Source organism: Rattus norvegicus, chromosome 7 (assembly GCF_021556685.1).
Source record: "Rattus norvegicus strain SHRSP/BbbUtx chromosome 7, alternate assembly SHRSP_T2T, whole genome shotgun sequence".
Lineage (NCBI taxonomy): Eukaryota > Metazoa > Chordata > Mammalia > Rodentia > Muridae > Rattus > Rattus norvegicus.
Genome location: NC_141540.1, coordinates 136,709,861 through 136,737,829, shown reverse-complemented (window position 1 = coordinate 136,737,829; position 27,969 = coordinate 136,709,861). Strand labels below are relative to the sequence as shown.

General features: G+C 48.1%; 1 protein-coding gene and 1 long non-coding RNA gene across 13 annotated transcripts in view; one reads left to right on the top strand and one right to left on the bottom strand.

The window, feature by feature from the left end:
- Nucleotides 1-27,969, top strand: part of LOC134479558 (uncharacterized) — a 34,374-nt gene that overhangs the window by 2,267 nt on the left and 4,138 nt on the right. The window contains exon 2 of the long non-coding RNA XR_015625925.1: nucleotides 16,625-16,768. This is a non-coding gene — a long non-coding RNA (uncharacterized LOC134479558). The remainder of the gene's footprint in view (nucleotides 1-16,624; nucleotides 16,769-27,969) is intronic.
- The window catches only part of Ano6 (anoctamin 6), a 180,031-nt gene continuing 155,320 nt past the window's right edge, over nucleotides 3,259-27,969 (bottom strand). For 5 of the 12 annotated variants that reach the window (XM_087557551.1, NM_001401001.1, XM_087557556.1 and 2 more), the window contains 6 exon segments: nucleotides 27,821-27,918; nucleotides 22,143-22,273; nucleotides 15,833-16,038; nucleotides 12,029-12,231; nucleotides 10,537-10,642; nucleotides 3,259-6,182 (listed from right to left, as the gene is read on the bottom strand). In XM_087557551.1, coding sequence (XP_087413677.1) covers nucleotides 5,976-6,182; nucleotides 10,537-10,642; nucleotides 12,029-12,231; nucleotides 15,833-16,038; nucleotides 22,143-22,273; nucleotides 27,821-27,918 — 951 coding nt within the window. In that variant the 3' untranslated portion in view covers nucleotides 3,259-5,975. 12 annotated transcript variants of the gene reach the window in all.

Here is a 27,969-nt window from a genome sequence, read left to right as displayed (position 1 = left end):
CCATGGTCTTTGCTTCCCTCGATGATGACGAACGTGAAAAGTGTAAGCCAGACTAACTCTTTGCCCCTCCCGGTTGATTTTGGTCGAAGATTTCATCACAGTAGTGGAAACCTAATAAGACATCTCAGTGACCCACTTCTCTAAGTTTACCTTGCTCTCCACAGTCCTATCACATCCTATATGCTGTTCAAACTCTGAATCCTTGAATGGATTAAACATTTGGTCAGGTCAGAGCTTTAATGCTCTAACTGTCCTGGGAAATGCTCTCCCAAACACACCAGGAGGTGGGCTGGCCTAATCTTCTAGGCATATCTCTTTCTAATCAGGCTAACAAGTAAGATTAATCTTCACAGAGAAACCACAGAGAGACCAAGAGTTGATTTTTATGATTGTAGATACTCTAAACGGGAGGCCTGGCTTTGGTACCACCATAGCGTGTCCCTTGTGGCTCTTCTGTGTGGAAGTCTGTAATCAGGCAGCGTGGGCCTCCTCAGACACAGCTACTTGAATGAACCATGGTATTGTTACCCCAAGTCTCAAGGGACCTAATATGTTTGTCCTCCGACACAGATGTGGAACCAGGCACCTCATGGGAAGCAGTGTCAAGAGTCACTCTCCCTGCCCTGTAACATTCATGGGGGTTTGCCAGTACCACACGACCAGATAAGGTGCCAGTGATCAATGTAGGTGACGTGCAGAAGTGCAGACGCAGGACAGATTGTGCGTCCATTCTTCTGCCGTTGTGGGCTTTTGCGCTCAGATGCAGGGCTTCCCCCACAGCTGTGCACGCCTGTGGTGGGTGATGGGCAAGGACTCCTGCTAGGTATTTTTAGTTTCAGTGCCCACCAGATCAAGCAGAAGTGGGTCACAGCTGGAGCCAGACGAAACCGCTCTTAGCAGAGGTGCTCCAAGGAGCTGCAGAGCGAGATGGTGGTGGCACCAGGAGTTTTCTAGCTGGACCGTTGGCTGTAGAAAAAGCTCCGGGATCTTATTAGCTTTTGTAGTGACAGGCATGGTTCTGGGGGGAGGAATGGCACCTAAACAAAACCACATGTGACTGGCCACATACTCATCTCAACAGGCTCCTGGACCCCCACTTCTTATGGATGGCACCATCAGCTCCTTTCTCTGTCCAATACACATTCCCCAGTGGGTATGTTGCTCTCTCGTGACTGACCGTACAGCTTGTTAGCATTCCTTCTAGGTTCCGCCCCACAGTTACCTGGCAACAGCCAGGTGTGCCTGACTCACTATAAAAGGTGCTGCTTGCCCCCTCCTCGATCTCTTATCCCCTTATCCTCTCTGTCTTTTCTCCTTCCTCCATTCCCTTTCCCCTCTTTCTCCGTAAGTTCAGGGCCAGCCTCTCTTCTACACACTCTGTCTGTCTCTCTCCCTCTCTCCCTCTGCCTTTCTCTGCCTCTATTCCCTCAACTCCCCTCCCCATGCCCTAAACAAACTATTCTATACTGGCACCTCATGGGGAAGGGATACCTCAGCAAGGGCCCACAGAGGAACCCCCTTTCACCTCACAGTACTGTGCCACCACCAAATGGATCCTGTCTTTGTTTCTTTCTTCTCTCTTTTTATAAGACACAACACAGCTAACATTATCAAGGTAGGATACATTTCAAATGGCACAGCACATGGTGGCCATTTGTGTGGGGCTGTGGTGAGGTATGGCATCATGACAGCAGGTGCATGTGGTATAGAAGGCTGCGTAAAGAATCAAAGGTCTGGGGACCAGGCTGAGGGTATGCCCCTAGTGACCTGTTATTTCCAGTGACGTCTCATCTCCTACATTTTCCAGTCTCCCCAAATAGTGCCACTAGCTGGTGACCAAGCATGCAATAAATAACCCTGTAGGAGACATTTGATATTCACACCATAACAGTTGGTCTGTGACAGTCACTCCAAGTCAAGTCTGGCTCGCAGGGCAACCATGAGCTGAGCCAGGGAGGTAGAGTATCTGTAGCGTCCCAGAGATGGGGACACACAGACGTTTGACCTCTGAATCTGTCCAAATTTGGGTATTGTCTCCTTTCAAGAGAGGTCGAGGCTGTGGTACGCTGAAAATGCATGTTTGTTTCCGAAGGCTTTGAATGCCTTCATTCTCCCCCCTCTCCTTTTTTCCTTGTTTGAATAACTTATTTCAACAGCTTGGTTTGCGTTCAGATATTCTTTCTTCCTGTGGATCCAGTTTGTTGTTGAGGCTTTGTGATCGTGTGTGTGTATGTGTGTGTGTGTGTGTGTGTGTGTGTGTGTGTGTGTGTGTACGTGTGTTAATCTGACTCACTGAGCTATTAATTCACGGGCCTCCTCACCCCTAGCTGGTCTGAAACCAGGGTGATAACAAGCCCACGCTTCTCAATCCTTGAGTCCAGTCACCTCCTGTGCCCCTAAGCACCTGTCACTCTGGCTCCTCTGTGAAGGAGAAAAAACAAGAGCACCGTGTGTATCTATTTGGCCACTTTGTCTTCTGAAGATTATTTTTAAAACATTTACACTTTCATATGCAGAAGTCTCTTAAAACATGGCACGAGAATTTGCATCTTATGATCAAGTACTGAGGAGCTCCCCATTGAGAAAGGGGTGCTTTGCGTTAGAAGTAAACTTGTAACTAACCTTTTGCTGTACTTACAATGCCTTGAAGAGGAAAGTTCCTTGTTAGTACTGTTCTAAAATGCATTCAAGAGCCAGGTGTGTGGCTCAACTTGTAGTCTCAGAACTCTAGAGGGGGCTAGCCTGAGCTACACAGTGAGACCCATCTCCAAACAAAACCCAAAAGAGGGTTAGTGATCAAGGGTGTCATCTCATTGGTGACTCTAGGGTACCTGGGCGGGTGAGCAGAACCTGCAGCTCGCCTGGATTATCAGGCTCAGGCATCTACAACATCTAAGTCCATGTACCCACAGGCCATGAAAAAGTCATCTTAGGGGCTGGAGAGATGGCTCAGTGGTTAAGAGCACTGTTCTTCCAGAGGTCCTGAGTTCAAATCCCAGCAACCACATGGTGGCTCACAACCATCTGTAATGGGATCTGATGCCCTCTTCTGATGTGTCTGAAGACAGCTACAGTGCATATATAAAATAAATTAAGAAAAAAGAATGCTTTAAAAAAAAACTCATTTTAGATATACTCTATACAGAAGTGCACATCTATCATCTAAGTGATACTTAACCAGTTACCGGCAAATCTCAGAAACCTGTCACTTTAAGAACATCAGTAAGACAATTATTAAAACCTAGTTAGAGCACAGCATTGTTTGTAAAACAGAATTTATTAAAATGCTCATTAAAAATATTAAAAGGCATAGAAATGAACGAACATCAGTTACAAACATTACACAGGATACAGGAAGCATCATGAACCTCAGTTCTGTCTTAGCTTAGCTGTGAGCACTGTCTCCACTTCTCAGACGTAATTGGAGCGGACACAAGGAGCAGACAAGTATGGGACCAACACACCCCACTCTGCCCCCCTCACAAATGAGTGCCCCATGAAACTCAAGACCCATGTGCCCCGCAAAGGGGAAACCTTGACAGACTCATTACCAGGTGGCCTCATTTAATTTCAAGACAAACCGTGGCCTTCTACTTCTAATGGGACACCTAAAACATCCAAGGAACATTTAAAGAAAAATCCCCTGAGTACTGGGTCTACTGATTTCATCCATTAAAACGCAAAGGCATTACAAAAGGACAGACTTTCTCTAGTGGTTCATGCTAGACAGGTGGGTGGCCAGATCTTCCCTCACAGTCATGCCCTTGGCTTTCCTGGGGCTGGGGGGGCTGTTATCTCACTGCCACCGCAGATGTCCTCTCCATCGCCAACTTGGCACAGGTCTCACAGGAATGATACTGATGCCGTGGGACCCTTTAGCCCACGGCAACTTTGCCGGTCAGCATTCTGGTAGCATCAGACGCCATGAACGTTCCCTTCAGAGACGCAGGGTTTGTTTGGTTTCTTCTGTCCACAGTGGTACTTTCTGCACTGTGAAGGGAGTTCTTGGCTGGGGGTACACGTGGATAAATGCACTTTTTAAATTCGATGTTTTCTTTGTATGTACAAAGAAAGGAAGGGGAGAGTTATGAGAGGAAAGATCTCCTTTCCTATGGTGTGAAGTGTGACTGAAGGTGAGCACAGGCTCTGGAGAAGAGGTAACGAAGGGAGCAGGAACTCCAGGGCAGTTGGGATGGGGCCGGGGGTGGGGGGAGGAAGGGCAGGGAGTGGCACCTGGTTTTAGCTGTGGAGTGAGAACCTTCCTTGAGGGTGGGGGAAGGCAGTCATTTCTATCTTAGCTTAACTGTGGTTAGACACTGTATGGCAGGTCCTGGACTCCCAGGACAAGAGGGGAGGGGAAATGTTTCCGCTGAACTCAGAACACTGTTTTGATTAATCATGTTGATTCTCTAGTAAGCCATTCCCGGTGGGCATTTAAAACCAGGAATTAGAGCTGCTTCAGCTCAGTGTTGAGACGGCAGCCTCTCAAACCATTCACTTTCCTTGGCTCGGCTCCTGGTCACCCAAGCCATTTCCCACCATGCCAGTCAGCAGAGGCCCAATCCCGAAATGGTGTGAGGCAGGGCCTCCCTTCTTCACCCTGCCCTGACCTCTGTTATCAGTCCAGGGTGCGAGATATCAGAGGTAATGGAGGAAAGGCCGGGCATGTATAGGCTGCGGAGAAACTTCAGTCAAGCAACAGGGAGGGAGGGCACCAGGAAGCTAAGGCTTAGCAGCGAGCCACCAGCAGATAAACCAGCCTTCCCAGAATCTCCCTGATGGCCTGAGAGGAGGCTTGGGGCTCAAATCGAATCCTGGGCAACGATCGGGGTAGACTTGTCTCTGGCACAGTTGTGATTACAATGAGTTAGCAGGCCTAGGAAAGGGACAGAGCCCGCAAGGAAGCTGGTCACAGCGGCAAGCAGAGAAGGCAGTGGGAATCCCTGTGAGTGACGCGGGACCGCAGAAGGATCACAGGACATGGCTAGTGATTGGGTTACTGGCTGCTGCTCTGACTATGCCCAGCGTCGTCAGGCCACCAGCCTTCTCAGCGAGACGGGCAGAAGGCGCTTGGTGATTGGTAGTGCCTGCCTTCTGCATGAAGTTGATGGGCTTCCCAGCCCATTCTGTTGAGGACGGTACAGTCATGATCATTTGATTATCATCCTACCAAGAAACTTACATATCAAGAAGAGGTAAATTAACCGTTCAGATCAGTAAGAGTTTACTACCTTCTCCTCTTACTCCCTTAAGATCTGAAAGCCAGTCATCATTGGTCAGGCCCAGAGCATGCTGGGAGTACTGCTAGAAAGCAGATGTCCCCGCGGGGTGACGGAGACAGGCTTCATTCAATGCCCTCCATCTTCACGGCAATCGAAGACGAGCTTTTCTTGGAGGTGGAAGGCTGAAGAGATACAGAAGCGGCTCCATAGGCAGCGGAGTCTCCTTCCCTGGGGTACAGTAAGACGCGAAGTACTGTGAACTCTGGAGTCTACCTGGCACCTCCCAACAGCATCCAAACTCAATCCTGAGCTGGCTGTTGTTGATAACACAAATGCGATTAAAGCTGAGGTCTGCCTGGTCTTTGGTGGCGGTGCCATCCGGACGAAATAGGTCTGGGATAGATTTGGCAAAATTAAGAACAGAAAAGGAACTCTGCACCTGAGGTCAGGAAAGTAAAGCCTCCTCCCCTCCCCCCCCGAGAGGACTTGGGCCCACCTGGAGGCTTTCTCTGTTACCAATTTATCAAAGGAGGGGACAGAGTCAGGTCCTCCAGGTAGGCGGTTTTATGCCCTTCCTGATCAAAGTTTTTCCCTTCTCCAGTTCCCGCGTTGCTAGCTGAAACTGAAAAACAACCATATAGGGCGGAAATGGGTAAGGCGAGGACTCCATTTGCACCGTCCTCTCTAGTGATTCACAACACGCCTGACAGCTAATTACTTTTAAAGTGCTTCTCAGGACCGTAAAGCGCTCTCTCATTCGAGTTTCGGCCTCACGCTGCTGTCAGCCACTCCTCCCATCCTCTCGGCGATGAGTCCCATGTTTTTGGTCAGGTCTTTGAGGTGACTCTCGTGAAGCAGCTTCTGTGTGAGGTATTTCTCCCTCTTGATCTTGCTTTTCGTGATCTTCGACACATCCGGAATTGCGTACGAAATGAAGAACTTCACAGAGTAGATGACGTGCTGTGGAAAAGGAGAGAAGACGACGTTAGAGAGGCACAGAGTTCCCGGGGGCTTGCTCTTGCCTGTCATTATGGTGGTGTGTCTGGGTAAGGGCAGACAGTGTGGCCATTCCGTCTCAAAGCAATGGGATATAAAGGAGTGACCTATGGAGGCTACAAAGGGGTATCAGAGCCCTTGGAACTGGGGCTACAGCTGGCTGCGAGCTGCCATGTAGGTGCTGGGAACTGTTCCAGGTCTTCTGCAAGAACAAGCGCTCTTACTGCCCGGCCATCTCACCCACCCCTCTAGACAGCATTTGGGAAAATACCTTTTTATAATTCAAAACTAGTTTTTTTAACTTCTCAATGCCATTTCCATAGCTGGTTCACTATGGTTACTTTCACTGCTGTATAGCTCTCCCGGTGAGCGTGCTGTAACACCTCTGTCCCCCTCTGTCCCCTACTGTTAGGAAACGGGGTGGTTTCCAGTTTTCACATTAGCAGCGCTGTTGTGAATGTGTAGTGAAAACACTGTCTGTTGGTTTCTAAAGAGCAGGAACCCATAGGGGGCGCTGCCGAGACACTTGGCCAGTCGAATGCCCACTTTTTTTGTTTGTTTGTTTTTTTTTTTCCTTCTTTCTATTTTTTGGAGCTGAGGACTGAACCCATGGTCTTGCACTTTCTAGGCAAGCGCTCTACCACTGAGCTAAATCCCCAACCCCCGAATGCCCAGTTTTACAGGATGACCAAGTCCTTTCCAGAGCGGTTGCACCTGCTTAGCTCGCTCCAGCAGCGGGACATTTTCAGCTGTGCTCTGTCCTCTCAGCGCTTGGTGACATCCCACTTTTCTTCTTCTTTTACCAATTTTCTGATTTTCAGACGGACCCTGATTTTGGTCTCACTTAAGCATTTCATCTGTTACTGACTGCCCCAAAGTTTCTTTAGCTAGGTATGTTCCATGTATAAAAGGGATATAGATGAGTCACCATAAAAGAGAGAGAGACAGAGAGAGACAGAGAACGAGAACGAATTGTACCTAGTGTCAGGCACTGCTTAACATTTGGGAGAACCTAGAACATTGCGACCCTGATCTGTGCTAAACACACACACTTTATGCAGAATAGTCTGCACACTTAACACTCAGCCAAGGGTTTATGGGGTGAGGGAATGAGCCATGGAGGTATTAGAGGGCAGAGTGGGGATGGGGGGTTTCCAAGAACATGATCTCGAGTAGTGAGGCTGGAAGGAGAAGCAACTGTGAGAGCCACAGACATGGCTGGACACACCACAGCAGGGAACTCTGGCTTTTACTTTAAGGTCAGAACTCAGTAGTCTCCAGAGAGAGACCAGGGCCCAGCCAGGCAAGAAAAAATGGTGGCTCTGGCCTGGCAGACCTTGGTTTCTCTAAAGTTCCCCCAAAGCCCTGCGTTGGTTCCCGGCTTGTGATGCAATCGAGGGGTTTAGCAGAAGGAGGTTAGGTTATGGTGGTGTGTGCTTGTAGGGCACCCTGGGACTCTATCCCTTACTGGCTGCTGTGAAAGGAGAAGCTTCCTCTCCATAGCATTCAACTGGTTTGGGAGGCTACCTCAGTATAAGTCCAAAGCAAGAGGTGGGGGACCATGGATGGAGACTACCAGGCAGAGTGAGCCTGCCAGCATTTCGAGGCAAAGGTAACGGACACGTGGGGAAAGCAGGCAAGACGGTAAGGAGGAGTCAGTGGTTTACTGTTGAGGGAAAAGCCAACAGGCTTGAATGTGGGGCAGCTGGGAAGGGCTCCGAGAACTCTGTCCTGCGAGACTGGTTGGACAAAGATGACATAGCACAGAGGAAGGGACTGCAGAGCAGAGTGAGATCGGGTAGCCTAGAGTGGGAAAGTACGGGAGCTAACCATGCTGAAAGCTTTAGCAGACTGGGCTCAGACGGGGAAGAGGCATCTTTGGGGCAATTTGCCTTTTTCCTGCTAAACTGATATGACCAGGGATTAAAAAACGTGCTTCAGTACTGCCTTCATTGTATCCCAAATGTTTTGGCACATTTGTTCCCACTATCATTTGTTTAAAAGTTAAAAAAACAAACAAACAAACTCTCTCTTAAATATCTCTACTGATTTGCTGGTTGCTTCAGAATATGTCGTTTGGTTTCCGTGCACATGTGTGCTTCCCCAAATTTCTCCGGTTAATTTCTCATTTAATTGCACTGCACACAGAAAGCCACTTGATAGGATTTTAATTTTTAATTTTTAAGCATGTGCTGAGACTCGTTTTGCAGCCTCCCGTGCGACGGGCCCTGGCAGGGTGCTGCTCTGTTGAGAGGAATGTATGTGTCACCCCAGGCGCAATGTTCTGTGGGTGCCGGTGAGCCACCCCCCTTGTCTAGAGCGCAACTCTGCAGGTTCTTATTTTGGGTAGAGATGACCTGATAAACCCCTCTGTCACTGACTGACAACCGCTTCTCCCTTGAAGCACACTGACTGTCCTTTGACACTACATGGCACTGTCGGCTATGTATTATCTATAATTGTTCCTTCCTTTTGCTGAATGGACCCCTTCGTTGTTCTAACTTTCCTAGACTTCTTTTTCCTGCTTTAAAATACAAAATAAGTGTTTTCCTGAAGCCAGGGGACAGGCTTCATGGAGGAATGAGAGGTTGGCTGTGTTGGTGTTCACCGCCGGGTAACACGTGGGAACAGATGCTGTTCAAGAAATTCACCACGGGACAGACATTATGGTCACCGTAGCCAGAGCAGAAGAGTGACTTAGGAGGTGAAGAATGGCTGGACTGGAGGGAGGAGCGGAAGGGGAGTGGGAAACGAACACTGCTATGCCTTTGGGGACCCTGGCCTCACTAGGGGAAGAGCAATAGAGTGGAGCTGGTGAACCCCACAGATGTGGCAACAGATACGAAGGAAGAGAGTCCAACAAGAGAAGGGTAAGACTCCTCTTCTCCAAGCTCACCTACATAGAGGTTGGTAGCATTCACAGGTGGCCGGTGTCATTTCTGGATTAAAGCCAATAGGACGTGATGCCGTCTTTTAAAAATATCCTACAGTGAACCTTCTCACACATTCTACGAGGACCTCTGTATTTACGAGCCAGAGAGAATGGCCTTAGTTCTCCTTTCTTTTCAGCATTTTGGGTTTTCTCGTTTTGGTGTTTGAGACAGCGTCTCCCGATGTGGTTGTGGTTGGCCTGGGACTCACAGGGGCCAGCACCTCTGCCTCCTCTGGGCTGGGATAGAGACCCCTCTGTGCGGGACAGTCTGCTGTCCTGTGCCTACAACTGTGAGTTTATGATCTAGTCCAATGGTTCCCAACCCATGGAAAACACATATCTCTGGTGGTCTTAGGACCCCCACCCCCAGCCATAAATTTTGATAAGTGTCATTTTGCAACTGACTGGCACTTAGTTCTTGGGTTGAGGACCACTGATCTAGGCTGTCCCAGCCTCACAGGAGTTAAGAAGGGCTCCTCCTCTGTGTTCTCTCCATTTGTTAACTCTCTGTAAGGGTCAGTGCTTACCAGCATTCTATCATGGGGGTATAAACCTCGGTTATTCCCTTTCGCTGCCTCTCTAGGTTAGCATGCTGAAGTACTACAACTGTTGTTCCTGGCTCCCACCGTTGCTATGGAGACGCCTCTTTCATTCTTCTGGTCTTAGTTTTCTTCCTCAGCTGTTTGCCACTTTCCTCTGGCCCGTCTTTGGGGAGTTGCATCTTCTTTATGACGTATGCTGTACTTTCTGTTCCGTGGCCACCACCTGTTGTCTATCACGGGACGTGGCCCTTTCCTCCATCCCCCATTTCCTTAGTCTATTGTTTATTTATCTTCAAATCAGATTGCAAAGTCTCAGAATTCTGCTTGATTGGTGTTTACACATGACAGAAGACTTACCCAAGCGAGGGTTGATGTCTTTCTTTGCCCAGCAAATAGGCTCCCTAATTTATTACTAGTAACGACCTCTCAGACACTGGCTAGATCAACTGACAATCTACAGCCATGTCATTTCCTCAGCACTAACTTGAGAGAGAGCGAGAGCGAGCGAGAACGAGCGAGAACGAGAGAGGTGCTATAAGGAGTTGGGGGTGCTCCACGTAGCAGCATGAAACATAAATACACCATAGCTACCTGGGCAGAGGCCTTTCACAATCCAACATGCCGCTCGGTGTGCCCCAGTGTACAAAAGGAACTGAATCTCCCTTGTCATGGGCTTGCTTTTTAACATTTAAAGCAGACGGCTACTTCATTCAGTGTTACGGACTATCTACTCTCAGGCCAAGCCTGATTAGTTCATGTCCTAATATATACATTGAGTAAAGTTGGTAATACTTAAAGGACATAGATGGGTGGCCACAGGCTCTCTCAGAGCCCATTCTCTTACCTCCATGACAATGATAAAAGCCAGCTTGGCGGCAATCACGTGCCAATAGTAGATGTTGTGTTTATACTCTTGTGGGTGCCCGGGTGGGTTTCGGAAGTCACGGTACCTGGAAGTACAACCAGGCACGTTAGGAGACAAATCTTTTGGATTAACACTGTGAACGAGAGCCTGACTTAAAACTGGAGTCATCTTTGATGCAATGATTTTTAAAGTGGACATCACATACATTTCACCTTAAGTTCAACTTAAGTACCCAGGAGTATCTTATCGTTGAGCATGTAACGAGAAAGTGAGGAATCCAGCTGGGTAAAACAGGACGCTTCTTTACAAAGTTTGTGTATTTTCCCCAAGGCTCCATCCCTGCTTTCTGAGAAGACACAAAACAATTTAGCTATCTCATGGAGCCGACTGCACCATCCCACCCGGTGGAGCCTACTGGTTAACTCAGGGCTTTCACCCAACTCTTGTCTTCCTCGGGCAGCCCACTTCTAATTCCTGGGCCGTGAGGTATTAGACATACAGGAATGTAATTGCTGAGATCAGCATTCTGCACAGTCAGAACAAGCTGACCACTTGGGACAGTGGTCTTAGTCTTGTCTGACTTCTTGGTTGTGATACTGGAAATCTGAATCAGAGCGGCTCGGAGCAGTTGAATTAAGTGAATTTGGGTTTAAGAAACCGTAATAGAGAAAATAAATTTGCAGGACCTACGTGGTCAACAAACTACCAACTGGTAAGTGACCTGGTGTGCTCTATCCACAGTTGACATTCCCAGCCACCAGAGCACGTGACACCCCTTGAACGCATCCACCTTTACGTCTTTGCTGAGGTGCCAGTGTGTCATCACTAGCTTTTCGGTCGTCCTTGAATAACAATTTCTTTCACTGCACTGTTCGGGATGGAACCTGGGCTCATGCCCAAGGACGCCGGTGTTCTCTCCTGCTGGGCTACAGCCTGAATGGCTGGCTCGCTCTTTTATTTTTATTTTACTGAAATAGAGTTTTGCTATGTACCCCAGGCTGGCCTTGAACTTACTATGTATCTTAGGTTAGCTTCCACTGGAAACAATTACCTGTAGCAATACACCCCTCAGTGCCGGGCTGTGGGCACCCACCAGCACTTCTGGTTTTATGCGTTGTGCCTGATTGGTGAGAACTACCACATCAGCTGCCTTCCCCACCTTCACAAGGCAGGCTTAGAAGGGAATGGTCTGAATCTGTAGCTCTCTCGGCTATCCCCATTCCTCAGACTCGGGAGGCTTTTGTCCTCCATTGTTACAATGTGTCCATTTGAACACATTTCAAGTCTGGTTCACAGGTTCTACCATTGCTCTCCAACAGCGTTAATCTGAGTATTACCGAAAAGAAAGCACTGTGAAAAGTGTCTCATCTAACACCGACTTAAACGATACCAGTTAGAATCTTATCACACATACCAAGAGCTCTTTTTATAAGATGAAGGACATTTTTCAAACAGGTGAGTGAAGACTTGCCTGCACAGGGTGTAGTTGCCAAGCCCAATGTACGGGTTTTCTTTGTCTGTATTTTTGAAGTCGGTGATGTTGAAGACCGAGAGAGTGTTGTTGATGTAGCCGTCCATGGTGTAGTAAGTGTGGTCCCCATAGGGAGGGATGGAGAAGGACCAATAGTACACCAGGCGGGGGATCATGTCTGAGGTGAAGGCAATGATCATGGCCTGCATTGGGGGAAATGAGAAAGGCGTGTCAGGATGGCAGCTACGGTTCACGGTACAACAGAACCGCGGTTTCCAACAAGCTGCATCTCTCAGTGTAAGTTACACATAGTCCATGTAGAAGACACGTTGGGAGGCCTTCCACTCTAAAGGAAGATTGGAACGACCAATGGTTGCTCGCTGAGCTTCTGAAATACCCGAGACGATTTGTGGAGAATGACTGACTATACTGGGGCACCATGAAGAGCTGAAGCGGGGAGACTGACTGTGCCTCCTGTGTGTACAACATCCACTTTTTTTTTTTTTTTTGGTTCTTTTTTTCGGAGCTGGGGACCGAACCCAGGGCCTTGCGCTCCCTTACAACATCCACTTAACCTCAGCGTGCTTCTTCACAGAGCCAGGAGTCGGCCGTAGTTCAGTTAGAACACTTATAGCATGAATAGAACCTTGCTCCATAGAACTGATTTGCAGGATAAAGAGTGATTTGTTTTGTTTTTTAAATAAAAATCACTTGCTTGAAAACTGACTAAAACATACCTCTCCTGATCCATGGTTACATAATGGCCACTAAACTCTCATTCCCCTCTGCCATGCTATCTTAGACTTCCTTACACAATCCATGGCCTGATAAACTACTCAGTCAGGAAACAATGCTAGCTTTATAACAACCCCGTATCTGAGCATCCAGAAGATTAACAGGATAAAGTTCCGAAACCATAAATTATCGTTTAACACAGCTCCGTATGTTCCTGCGTAGAAGGAATAAATGGGCCAGTTATGAGCCCGTGTCTATGCCAGGCAGAAGTGTTCTGGGACGAAAGCCTACTTAGAACTACATGCACCTTCCCCAAAGAGCTTTAATTTGAGGCTTAACCTCTGGTATAGGAAACGGCTTGCGGGGACAAAGGGGAAATTGTATCCATGTTAGGCCAACCATCAACCGAAGCACAAGAACAGACGTGCGTCTTTTGGCTCGCAGTGATTTTTAATGGTAGTCATCCGGACATACGACTTAGATACAATGAGACTACAAACTAACAGACAAGATTCGGGCAAAGCAGAAAAACAATGAAGCCAGCATCCTGATCTCTGTGGTGTGTGTGTGTGTGTGTGTGTATGCATGCCTGCCTGTCAATTGTGAGGTAAGACAGGAAGACTTGGTCTCCTGCCAGATCTCCATATCTTCCCGCTCTCCTTTAACTCCAGGCCATCTTTTTTTTTTTTTTTTTTCCTTTTTTTCGGAGCTGGGGACTGAACCCAGGGCCTTGCGCTTGCTAGGCAAGCGCTCTACCACTGAGCTAAATCCCCAACACCAGGCCATCTTTTAACAGAATCACCGGAGATAAACTTTGGGGGAAGAACAAAAACTGCAATCAGAACCACAGTTCTTTGTTTTCCTGACAAGGCACCTTTCCCCCTGAACTGAGCCGCTCTGGGATGCGCCGCAAGAACACACATAACGTAGCTCGTCCCGTTCCCCATGCTGCTCTGCACACACGTCCCATTTATATCAAAATAAATTAAAACTGCCCTTCGATAGCAGATGCTCTGGCGTGGCATGACAATGACATCGGGGCTTATTTATGGAACCGTCGGCTTCCAACTCAAGTGACTTCCCAGCGCACTCCCGCTCAGTGCCTCCTACCCGGGTGGCCTCCCTCCTTCCTTCTGCACACACCAGGCTGTGGCCGTTATGGACAGCACTTCAGGGGGGAGGGCTATATACATGGGGTAACAGACGTGTTTCCTGTAAGTGTGACAAATGCTAACAATATGGGCTGAAGGGTTGTCAATAGTGTGACCAAATGACACGATCTAGTGAGGGGCTTGGCTAGGGCATATTATAATAGTAAGGTGACAAGTAACCCCAATTAGACAGCGGATGTGTGTCTGCATGAGTACACGTATAGAGAGGGGCGCGCGCGCACACACACACACACACACACACACACACACACCCCTTTGGAGACCCAGCCAATTCTGCATCTCTGCTCATGGAGGAGAGCCACGTCGCCATAGATAAAGAGAGAAGGTGCCTAACAGAATCATTCCAAAACGCTTGAGGAATCAGGAGTTTGAACCAGATCAATTTTCTGTTTCTGAGGGTCAAACAAAAAACCCTTTTAGTTTCAAACCTTCGTGCCTGAAGCACTCGGATCTGCGTTCCTGCCCTGCCTAATGTACTGTGGCACACTGGCTGTGGCAGATTCCTGCTCTCATGGCTGTGGACTCGAAAGGCCTTGCTGTCACAGCTCTAAACATCAGCCTTCATTTTCAAACACAGTGGGCACTGAAGGTGGGGGCTGTTTGGGCGAGAAGAAACTGATGTAACCCATCAGTTTCTCAACGCTAAAGGTTGCCTGCAGTTCAGAAAAGTGGTGGGGGTGGGGTGACAGCTAACATGTTTCATGGAAACCAGTCAAGGGGGTGACTGATTCTGAGGTGCCCGTCAGAGCCCTCAGGGAACCAGTGTTAAAGATGTCAGGTAATGACGTCAAACAGCGGCCACTATGTGGATAAGGACCAGGCTCCGGCTGCAACTCAAGTGACTTCCCAAGCCATGCTGAGTATAGAACCATTCATGTAACACATATAAAAAGGGACTCAGCAGTGTGTGGGGCCAGGGCCACGCAGCTCGAGCAGTGGTGCTGGGATGTGGAGCTCAGATCCTCCTGACTTCACAGTGCACTTCCGGCTTCCAGCGCCTGAGCCGGCCACGGCCACTTTCTCTTCTGCTTTTGCAGGAGCTCCCGGGGACTCAGCAAATTGTGGCTTAAGAAACTAAAATTGAAAAATCATTTTGTTTGGGAAGCTGGGTCTGGTAAGATTAGTAGTGAAATATGGGCAGAAATAACCCTGTTTCTGAGGACATTCGTAGGCAGGATCCGCTGATGGCTGGTGTTAAACTGGTCCGCTGGAGAGCTGCTGCTTGGCCTCTGCCCAAGTAAACAACATACACAGGTTGGACCTGTGTCCCTCACAGTTGGGACTGCCCCACCTCTCATAAGAGCTTATCTCCCTGAAGACAAAAGGGCCACTAACCTATAGTTAGGATGGACGCGCACACACACACACACACACACACACACACGTGTATGTATATACAGTGATGATATATGGTGGGATGCTTTTAGGATGCTCTGACCCAGTATGAACCTGTATCTGCCTGTGTTTAAAAGCACTTTTATGTCATAGATGAGTAAAAGTTTCAGTTTTCATTACTCTGTTTCTTTAGATAAAGACATTGGCAGAGGAGAAACAGCGATCCCTCTGCAAGATGTCCTGGTGGGTGAGTCGATGATGATGATGATGATAAAAAATTAAAATGTATTGGGAGACAGTTGCAATAGCAATTCAATACCGCACCGGGGCTAGAGAAATAGCTCAGTGGTGAAGAACTCTTGCTGCTCTTGCAACAGACCCAGGTTCTATTCTAGCACCCACAGGGCAGCTCACAACCGTCTGAAACTTCAGCTCCGGGGGGGCTTCTATTCCCTCTTTTGGCTTCACCAAGTGCACATGTGGTCCACATCCACGCAGGCGAAACACCCACCCGTGTAAAGATAATACTGGGTGGTCTCCCCGTGAACCCCAGGCTACTCACGTTGGTCACCACGGCCAGGATGGCTATTCCTTGCATGATGGGCTGCCACGCGCCGATATCCTGGGCTTTCTCTGGCACCATGCGTCGAAACTGTGTTGTAAGCTTCCACGCATCCACTCTTATCTCCAGTATATTGTTCACCAGGGCCAGCAGGGGAGCCAGTGGGAAAGAGGCCACAAATAAGGTGACGAACCCAAACTGAATAACTGTCAACGGAATGGACACACATCATGGTGGGGAGGACAGATGGGAGGACGATGTATTTTCCTCTATGCTTGTAAAGAAATTTAAAAGGCCAACAAAGGACCCACCCCAGTAAGGAGACACAGCCACGGGCAGTCACAACACAGTGCTCAGGGCAGGACAAATACAAAACATGAGTATGAAATCCAAAGAAAGGTGACTAAATACAGCTCCTTTCCCACACACGTGGGATTCGCTCAGAAGAAACGGCGCATTGGAAACTCTGAGTCAAGCACGGTTACTTGGTGGTCATACGCTGGAGGCAACCTAAGCGTATTGTTCACTCTGCCTCTTAAGATGCTATGAGAAGCAGACCCAGGGTTTGGGATTTAAAAATGAACAGAGTGCAAGTATCTAGTAAGCAAAGAGGAAACGAAATGTGTGGATATGAAGCCGATACTTGGAGGAATGTTGGAAGCCTGCTAGCAACAAGCAAACTTCATCGCCTCTGTGTCACACGCACGCACTCGGGAGAGCCCTAACCCTTGTCAGTCTGTGTGGTCCCAAGATCAAGATTCTAGTGGTAACTCAGCCTTTTCTCTTCATCAGAAATGTATGTGACCTTGGTATAAATAAAGGATAAACTCCGCCGTGGAGGGGATGAAGAATGGGGTAAGACCAAAGATCTAGCCGAGAAACGTCTCCCAGGTCCTTCCAGCCTTACTAGCAGAGCCATGGAAGACACCTACACAGGTAAGAGTGAGCCCAAGACTGGAGGAGAGGTCACCTGACAACTCTTCTAGGCCTTCACTCCATTCTGCTCAAGAAGGGCAGGGCTGTGTGCGGTATATCAGCCTAGGAGAGGAGTACTTCAGAACGTGGAGAAGCTAAGCCACAGGCCAGGCAGGCATGGTCAGCATCAGGAAAGCCAGACAGGCAAGGGCCCAAGCTGTATTAGCAGCAGGAGTCATGCCTGCCTCTGTACCTCTCTAACCGCTATCCACACGAGTCTTGGGCCAGGCAAGTAAGAGACTGCAGAATGGGGCAGAGTTGACTGTGGCAACCCAGTCAGTGTCCAACCTATTGGAAGGACAGCTTGGGGTCCCTGTGTTAGAATGAGAGTGTAGCATAGCCAGATCTTGATTGTTCAAGAGAGGCCAAAAATAACACAGTTAAAAGCACAAAAGAGAAACCACGCCGTTTATAATAACGAAAACAATGCTTGGTTAGAATAAGCTAATGATAAATGTTAAGGCTAATGGTTATTGTAGAAAAAATGAATGAACAAATTGCATATTCTTAATCAGCTAGAGTCAATTTGGGGATATATACAAATCTAGCTAGTAATTCCTTATGGCTATCTTAGACACTTAAATTTCAAGAGACATCAACAAACAGTTAAAATAACACTGGCAATTACTGTAGATTACTCTGATAAAGAATCCAGTTCAAAATGACACTGGGTTCAAGTACACGCAGACACGGTACCGATTAAACAGAGGGTTTTAACGAAGAAATACAAATATTCATGGGTTCTCACACAGCTGGCTACATCACTGGAAAAGCCAGGGCCTTCGTCACTTTCACCCCCAAAGGGATTAAGCCATTTTTTTTTCTTACATTAAACACAGTGAGAGAAGAACTTTCTAAGCACCCTTTGGAATGAAGAATAAGAGGTGTTAGTGAGGCGGAAACCACTCATTGTGAAGATCCCCCATTGCTCTACAGCATTTTCAGGATGGCGGGCGGAACCCACACTTCTCTGCCAGTCACCCCATCCTCTAAGCTGTGCATCCCACGAGCCCTCACCACTGTACGGAAGCCACTCCTGCAGCTTCCCAACCCCACCTCCAGATGTGGCTGCGCACGCCAAAGCCCAGGAGTGCTCTTGACCTCGCTCGTTTAGACAGATAGTTTCTGACAGGGCCAGGCAGCTCCCTCTCCACAGGATGGTTTTTGATTTGTTTTTACTTAACGTAAAAAGGCAAGTTATATTTTAAATACGAGCTTCTAGAACTCCATTCCCAGTAGGGCGCCATCCGCTTCCTACAGCTCTAGCATCCACAGGGTTTTAGCTTTGACTTTCCCTCCTGTCTTATGAACCTGTCTGCTATGTTTCAGTCTCCCCCGAATAACGCTGGTACCCTCAAAAGCCTTCTCTGTGGAGAGAACCCTGCTTCACTCAAACTCCTGCAAGGCACGCCCGATCCACCCGCCATGGTCTCACCTTCAGCTCCTCAGTGCCTAACCTGTGCACCTACTTTCCCCAGTAACACTGCCATCCTCACGTCCTACAGACAGCAGAGCATCTCCACACCAGCTCCCCTCCTGCACATTCTATCTCCTGGGAGGTATCTTGGAAATCCTATCCCTCATCGACCTCCCGAGTCACCTCTCCAATGCTCACCAAACCCAGTCTCGCCACATCTATTCCCATGCGCACAACCTCTGTTTATGAACTTTTCCCTTACCGGCGTTGACTGCTGTAACCTAATTAATCGTCCTCCCACCAAATACAGACCCCATCCAATGGCTGCCACTCTGCTTCCGGAATAATCTGACCTTCGACAAAACGACACACAGTTCTCTTGCTTACCAATATCCCTATAAACCCCCATTCATTCATCTGAATCCCAAGCCCTGGCTATGCACACAGAGGCCATCTCCTACGTCTGTAGTTTACCTCAGATTCCCACCATGGAGTCTCTGCTTCAGAGATGCTCTGTCTGTGTAACACTGAGGCAGTCAGGGAGTAGCTCTGCATTTTCCAACATGTCTAGTCCTCCACTACTCCGAGTCCCGTCCACTTCCTCCACCACACCTTTGATGCTAACACTCGCTTTTCAGAATCATATTCACACACCATCTGCTTGACCGAGCCTCTACTTGGCTCTTTTTTTTTTTTTTTTTTTTTGGTTTTGTTTTTTGTTTTTTTTTTTTTTGTTTTTCCCCTCCCCAGGGCTGGGGACCGAACCCAGGACCTTGCGCTTCCTAGGCAAGCGCTCTACCACTGAGCCAAATCCCCAACCCCTACTTGGCTCTTATTACACAAACTGCCATGTGTCCAGCTCCGTGAGAGCATGCATCGAATCTCAGCTTGGCACAGTGGCACACCCAACACTGGGTAGTGAGCAAACACATGGGAGTGACCCATCTGCCACACTAGAAAGCCATTCATTTAAGGACTAGAAGTCTTCAGTGCAGGAGGTGGACAGGAACACAAGAGAGGCCAGGGAGACTGCGGGTCCCCTCTCTAGAGAGTGTGGCCCATCTGGTAGGTGTGTCACAGGGAGAAAATTGGTGAGCATGGGTGATGTTAAAGAGCTGAGTGACTCACAACAGGAAGCCTCGTCTGTGGAGATCACTGTAATGGTTGACAGTGTCACCACAGCAGCATCTAGAGTCTCCTGGGAGATGGGCCTTGGGGTGTGCCTGTCAGGGAGTATCTAAATCCCGTTTATTAATGTGGGGAGATTCTGCCGTGGGCAGGGAGCCCCGGGCTGTATACAGTGGTTAAGGAAAGGTAAACATTAGCACACACGTGTCTTTCTCGATTTCTGTAGATGTGATGTGACCAGCTGCCTCATGCTCCCACACTGCTTGGGCTTCTGCACCATGGTGGACTGTAGTACCTTGAACTGTGAGCTAGAATGAACCTCTTCCTCCCTTAAATGGCTTTTCTCAGGGTATTTTAACCCAACAACAGGAAATAAAGGAAAATAGCCTTTATCCTCATGATTTTTGAAAGTTTGCTTTGGGGATGGGTGCAATTAACAAGGCAAATGTGGAGACTCAGTGCAGGAGAGACATGGAGGACTCATGACCTTGCTTTCGTGCCCTTGGCTATGGCACCTACCAACGAGGAAGATGCCGTCACCACATTCTCAAGAGGCCCGTGTCTATGACTGGTAGGCCCAAGGTACAGAAACAGTATCTTCAGCTTCTAGACTTTACTATCAGTAGCTGTTCCTCTCCTCAAGTTCTCTGAGGTGGGGTCTAAGATTTTGCCAGGCAACTCTGGCTAATACCCAATCTGAAATCATGGGGGAAATTCACTTTAAAAGAAATTCACTAGCAGCAGTAACAAGAACAAAAACCATAGGGCATCCAGCCTCAGTGGGCAGAGAGTGGGTGGAGCAATGCAAATGTAGGATTGACAAGCGGTTGTATACTTGCACCAAAGGTAGCAAGTACCTGGGAGTACTAAGTTCCAAGCACTCATGCTAAGGGCTTAGTAGTTGCCTCCAACAGGAGTGGAGTGGGGGAGAGGCATTCATGCATGCACAGGATTATGGGAGTCAAGGCTGCCTAGCCCTACAAGGGGAGCTAAGTGGATCTGTGGAGGTTCCTCAAGAGCTGTGAGAAGGAATGAGAGGCAAGGAACCGTGGTAGCCGGTGGAAGTCACAGGGCTAACTGCTGGGACGTGGTGGTGGAAGAGGGAAGGCCACACCCATGGGGAGGTGCCTAAAGGAAGGTACACAGTGGTGTTGCTGGCAAATGTGGAAGAACACCGTGAGGGTCCCGTGGGAGTGGCACCACTCCCAAAGACAGTATTTACTTTTAGAGGAGTAAGACAAGAATTCAAAGGGTACTGAAGAATGTATCTTCCACAACTTAACACTAAACACAGATTTCACTGTGTTACTGACTACCTAGTAACAGACTGCCTGTACTCAGAAACCTGGGAAGATCGCTGGGATGGCTGTAAGGCATGGGGACAAAGCACTGTAAGAAATCTCGTCTGTTATGACAGAATGTATATCATACATATACTGTAGGGTAGGATGAGACGAGATTAATTAGTCCATAACTATCTAATAGGCCTATGAAACTCTAAAAGTCTGATTTTTTTTTCTCCCCCAAGGCATGGGATGTTGCTTTCCCCTGAATGGCATACAGTTAGCTAATTAATTTGGGAAAAAACAACTTCCTGTAAAGTCTTCTTTGCTGGGGAGAGGCTCAGATAGATAGCATTCTATGCCAACGTGCTATTGTTAATGGTGACAGTGGCCCTGGCAAGAGACAGTTAGTGAGGACATGGACTGACTTCAACTTGGTCAGCACTGATGCTGCACCCTTAGTAAAACCCAATCCTGACAAAAAGCAAAAACGAACTTCAAATCTGACCCCAGGCTGCTAACAGACACAAAATGGACTGTTTACTCACCCATACAGACAGATATTCTTGTGCACTCTGCATATTTTTGAAAAGGGACTTTATACATAGAATGTGATTTAATAATCCACCTCCCCACCCCCCAATCTGCAGGAAACACTGTCCTGGAAAAGACACCAACTCCTCTGCGTAAACATAAGGCCTGTCAGTTTTATGCCTGTTTTTCTGTTCTCGCTACCTTAAAAAAAAAAGTGATTCGTTGTAAAGTTTCGGAGAAAGGACAGAGAATATGTAAACAGTTAGCCATCTTTTAGATTTAGCAGGTCATTCACAATAGAAAGGTTAGCGTTGCCGAAGGGAGTCTGTTCTGAGCTGCAGCTATTTAAAGGCAACAGAGCTTAAAGCCACACCCATCAGTCTGGGCAAGTAATCCACAAATGGACAAGACATTCAGGAAGGTAGGGCGGGACCTGTGCCAAGTCCTAACTCCAGGCCGTACACTGGCTCTCTTTGCTCATGCACCACATACAAAGCCTGCACAGAAGAAACCTGAGGCCATCTCGGGCAGGACCAAGGTATGAAAGGGCAACAGAGTTCCTCCTGCCATGAGGGAGCACGTCCTCCCGGGCTTGCTCCGTGATTCTGTTCCTGCCCGTCGCAGTGTCTGCATGGACTCGGGCTCAAGCTGCCTGAATCATGACAGTGATAGGGTTCCTTCACAGACAACACAGCCAGAACACTCTGAGAACTCACAGCAAAGTGATACGTCAAGGAAAATTCCATCTCATTGCAGAGTAATAAATCCTTAGCTTTGAACAACATAGACATTAACAAAACCACACACACAGCCGTTGTATCTGAAAGCTTTGATTTTTCTCTACTATATAATTTTATCCTGGTAGAGAAAAACACACAGCTCTTCACATCAATGCACTAAATAATTCTGTGGCTCAACAACAGATACTTTTCAACTCCAACACGCACCCCGACATACTTTACAGAAAACTTACTCATTTCAAGGTACTCATAGAACAATCCCAGCCTGCCCATGGGCTGCAGATGGTAATCCTGTTCCCATCGTGGGGTTATCTTTTCTGATCCCGAGACTCTTTTATATCGTCCAATTAGATTCATAACCCACCTGTCAGAAAGATCAAATTATAGATTAGAACACACATTGTCAGGCCTGCATCATTAAGTATTTCTTGCTATCTCAAAGCTGACTATGTAATCCTCCCAAGAAATCAGTGTCTCTCTTTTGCATGGTAAACATCTTCAGTTTGTCCAATTTTTCTCTAATCATTCAGTATGAGAATTATCAGTGAAATTGGCAGAAGAAAGGCAACGACACAGACTAGTCCTAGCTGCTACGGACAAGCTCTATTTGTAATAGTGTGCAAGGAGAACCAGGGATGGCGTCTCAGGTAGGGTTTTACAGCTGTGAACAGACACCATGACCAAGGCAACTCTTATAGGGACAGCATTTCATTGGGGCTGGTTTACAGGTTTAGAGGTTCAGTCCATTATCATCAAGGTGGGGACATGGCAGCATCCAGGCAGGCATGGTGCAGGGGGAGCTGAGAGTTCTACATCTTCATCTGAAGGCTGCTAGTGGAAGATTGAGTTCTAGGCAGCTAGGGTGAGGATCTTAAAGTCCACTCCCACAGTGACACACCCACTCCGACAAGGCCACACCTCCAAATAGTGCCACTTCCTGGGCCAAGCATATTCCAACCATGACAGATGGTCACCTTTTAATAGTAATTGTGAGGCACTGAAGGAGGCAGAAGGCTAAGTAAGCGTCAGGGTGAGCACCTCCAGGCTGGGGTACTTACTAGCGACTACAGACAGCTTGAGGCAGGATCAGACCTGCCTTTGACAACTCTTAGGATCCCAGGAAGCAGGAAACAAGGCCACCACACTGGCATAGGATCTCTGAGACCAGTGGGGGAGGGATCTAGGTGTTCTTAGCTATGGGATGTGAGGGGCTACTCCAGAAAACTACACACAAAAATGATAAAATAGTTCTCAGGCTCTGCCTCAAGCCAAACAACTTGAGGACAACAGAAGAGGTGGAGGTCCTCCGGATGAGGGTGCAGAGCCTGCCCTGTGTACCACTGCACACTGCTCTATTCCAGCAGTCTGTCTTTTCCTTTTGAATATCACATCCCTCTGTCCCTGAAAAATGCCTGCTCTTTTCCTAGCAATCTGCCTTGAAAACAGATCTCAAACGGCAACAGAACTGGCCACGGGTCTGTGACAAACTCCTCAACTGGCAGCTGCCTTCGAGTGCACACACAGCATCTCCTACACTTTGGTTGCTTAGACAATAGACTTGTGTGGGTCGGAAGCTCTGACAATGAGGACCCATCACGGGGATCTAAAGACAAACACTACCAACCGGTGCAGGTCCTCACCTGTTCCTCCATCCCACCAAGTGTTTAAAATGCGAGGCTGACAAGAGTTTTCTCACTGTGCTGGCCTTCCTCCTGCTGGAGGTCTCACTGCAGTCTCCCCTGACTACCAGTGTGGCCTCACTCAGGGCAGACACCCGTCCACAGAACCTGGCCCTGGCTTCCCCATCTCTTCCCACTTCCTCTGTAGGAGGTCAGGCAAGTGGGAAAACTCAGATTCGGAGGCCCCTAAAACCTACACTCCCTTGCTCTTCTGGTGGAGTTAAAATGTGCCCTTGGGATGTCCGCTGGCCAGGGCAGATGTCAGGATTAATGGGAAAACAGACGGGGAAAGGGGGCCAGCACGCTTCCCCACACACACGGGACCTCCTGCTGACTAATATGAGCTAACAAGCGGAGGCCACTGAATATGGAGCTATGACTGGAATCTTGGCTTGGAGACACCAGGCCATGTGGACTAATAGCTCCTGCTTAAGGATGTCATTGTGGACCGCAAAGCCTCCTCCTATATGTCAACTCAAAGATCCCAAGACGCCTCAAATATCGCTGCAGCTGTTCCAGGTGTCACATAGGTGACACCAAACCATGATGAATAAGGGCTCCCTCTCTGTTGGTTTGTTTGCTCCACCTCCCACTCCCCAGCCTTTTCTGAACACTGTCCATGGCCTGGAAAAAGCAGGCATTTTTCTTGTGGGCGTCCCATACATCCTCTGTCCTGGTATATACCTAACTCAGCAGATACTTCTCCCTCCTCTCATGCTGTCTTCCCAGGCCACAGTAGATGACTCTGCCTGGCTTTCTGAGCTATAGACTCCAAGCCTATTGTTCCATTTTCCCGAGTTGAATTACTCCTCTGTAATAGAAATCCATCCATCTTCTGAACTTTTTTTTTAAGCAAAAATAACAACAAACTGGGCTGGAATCCTGGCCAACAGATCTCAACCTTGACTACACATGGGAATTGCATCACAGAACTTTAAAAAGAAAAAAAAAAAGCACCAGATCCTTTCCCTCCCTAGTCAAGACTAGAAGCAGAGGTTACAAAGTAACTCCCGTACAAATTACCATAATATTAACAAACCGCGTAATAAAACTTTGTATCTCATTTTCTCTTGGCCTTTTATCAAACTAGAGCCAGGCGTCATTTCCTTTTAGTACACCCCACCCAGGGGCACCCACCACATCCTGAATTCAATGTTCTTCTGAAGGATATCAGTGGTGGCTACTTGAGGCCTTGTGGCAGCCCCTCCTGAGGAGGTTTTCTCTACTACAGTATCTTCTCTTGTTATATAAATGCATCATTATTTTGAAAAGATAAGAGATACATAGAGGGAAAGAAATGTGACCGCTGCCCCCTGGCTGAACACCCAAGGACACTAATGTTCTAGGTCTTTTAGGGTTTTCATTATTTAATGTTAACATCATCTTTGGGGAAGAAAAAAAATCCCTAGACTGTCTCAAACATCAGTGCTGGGAGGACCAGCGGGCTGACATTCTCTGGCTCCAGAAAAACACCATCTAATTTATTGATGATTTGCATATGAGGCCAATGCAGCACTTGCTCGGGGGTGGGGGAGGGTGGGGGGTGGGGAGGGTGGGAGGTGGGGCTCATGCCCAGCGCCTGCTCTGTAGCGGGGACCAGTCTAGCTGTAGGCTCGGCTTAGTCTAGGAAGTCATGTTGACTGAAGGGTGTGGGTGGGCCTGAAACGGCCAAGTCTGAGAAATTCTGGTCAAACATCCTTCACTGTGCTCCACTGGCATAGCGCCCTCAGGAACGCAGCCGAGATGGTTGTTTGCTCTGACACTCTTTAGTGGAGCAAGGGTCTGGGAAGCTCTACCTGATTCTGTGTGGAAGCAGGGAACTGGCCCGTGCAGAGCAGCAGCCCCAGGGAGGCTGCCCTGACGGACACTCGGCTGTCTCGGGTTTCCAGCCAGTGGAAGAGAATTAAAAACATACATCAGTATCTCTAGCCAGAATCGAAATCTCTGCGATTGTTAACAGTAAGTTTACCTGAAGTCAAAATAGGGACAGGCCATGGGTGCTGTAGTCACCTATCGATTGCTCATAATTAATCTGGGAAATACGCCCTTACCCACTAACTTTGAAAGCTCAGGAAACAGCTCACTGCCAAGCAGTGGCTTATCAAAAAATTTAGTGTTAAACAGCCTGCTTGGCTCGGAAATATGCTGCTTTAGTAGCCTGAGAACGAGTTAAGTTTTTTCCTTTAAAAAAAAAAAACGCATTTTCATATTGAAACAGCATGATTTGCGCATGACCTACTTTCACTTATCTGGAAAAGCACAAATATGGACTCGATGAAAGGAAGGGTTGTTTTCTGTGCAGCAGGATTAAAGTTATCTCGCAGCTAAGGATGGAGCCCCTTCCTGGGAGGGGAGTGCTGTCTTTGCTTTGAGAAGGGCCTTGACCGGTCACACTGGAGGGGGGGCGGGGATAAAGCCCCAGTGAAGAGTGTGGATGCACTGAAACCCAGTCGGGGTCTCGGAGGGGGTGAACAGAAACCTGGCTATGAGGGAGGCAGAGACTCAGGGCAGAAAAAGAGGTGGGAGTTGTTGAATGTGGGGATGGAATGCAGGGAAGAATGCACGGGGGCGTCGGCCTGCACGCGGTGATGAGTTCTAGGCATGTGCACCCCACTGCACAGCGGGATGAAAGGCGCTGCAAAGAATTTACATCTTGAAATTAAAATCCTTCCTAAGTTGACCTCCATGCTGGAGGACGTTAAGGAGAGGGGGCGCTCTGTTGGTGCTGTCCTGGAACAGAAAGGAGATCACAGAGGAGGCAAAGTATAAGGGTGACCAGAAGTCTCATGAAAGCAAAAAATGGAAGCCAGAAACTACTTTGGAAAAGGAAGTGTGTGGTCAGAACAGCCTCTCAAGGAGGTTCCCTGCCTCCAGAAGATCAGAAGAGCATCAGGTCCCATGAACTCATCGACTACAGTACAGGAGGCCATTCTGGATAATGTAGTGGGGGCTGAGGATCACAAAACGGGGCAAGGGTCCGGGTCCTCAAAGCCTGAAAAGGCCAAAGAAGATTCCGCTGAGAACTTCTGGAAAGGCCTTGGCTAGCTAACATCTTGAAGTTAACTCAGTCAGACCCATGTCAGACCTCTGACTTCTAGTACCAGAAGACACAGAACCCTACTTTAACCTACTAAGCTTGTAACAATTTGTTAAGTTGCAATGGAAAACTATTATATCAAGTGTCCTGTTTGCACAAAATACAAGTGGTGCTGGACTGTGGACAAACCCACAGTAGGGCCTTGCTTATCAGGCAGTCACTGTGCCCTGCCACTTCTCAGTGTTTTGGGAAAACTATTCAAAAACTCCCATGGTGATTATTTCTAATATCTCGGGGATCATAGGAGATGTCTGTTCTTGACAACACTAAGTCTGAGGTCATGGCATCCCACTGTAACCCCTCACTGCCAGTGTGATCTGGGTAAGTCATTTCACCCCTTCAAGCCTCAGATCTCCATTAGCAAAAGGGAGATTAAGATTTGTTAAATTAAGCTATATAACTATGTAACCGCCATATACACACATACACACGGAAACACATAGCCCTTAGTACAGAGACTGGCATATGTTAGGCATGTAACACACTACTGTTAATGACTTCTAGATGCATGGGGACGGATGCTATGCAAGTCTGTGGCAATGCGTAGTTCACAGTGCTAACAAGGGCCCTTTCTCAAAGGTCTGTTTACTTAGCCATCAGTGATAACCTAAGAGACATAAACTACAGTAGGTGGGATTTCTGTTAGATGTGAAGAGGAAGGGCTTCTATAACTACTGCATGTGCCTGCGTGCACACTCAAGTGCACAGGAGCATGCAAAGTCCAGGGCTGACATCTCGTGTCTTCCTCAATCTTCGTCTAGCGTCTTTGAGGCCTGGTCTATCATTGAGCCCAGAGCTGCCCAGTGAGCTCTAGGGATCCTCCTGTTCCTCCCTCCCCAACATTGAGGCACAGGTGTTAATGACAGTGCCTGGCTTTTTACATGGGTCAGGTTTCTAGTTCCGGTCTTCATGCTCACACACGAAGCACATCACAACTGAGCCATCTGCTGAGCCTTTCTGTATAATTAATAAACACATACAAACTACTGCTTGGACCTTTTGCCTGGAGGCCTTTAATTGCATCACATTCTAATCTGCTTTAGAGACAGAGGTATGGCTCCGTGGGTAAACTATTTCAGTGGGTGGGCTGACCTGTCCCCCATCCTGCCACCCAGGACACCTATGCGGTACTCACGGGAGCAGAACTTCTTGTATGTTGTTCCAGATCGCCTTTCCCCCCATGATGATCGTCAGCTGTGTAGTCAGTTCAAGGAGGCAGCCCCCCGGGTCACACTGGCGTGTCACAAAGAGAGCAACATTTAGATTCCAGGTGCATCAACTTGC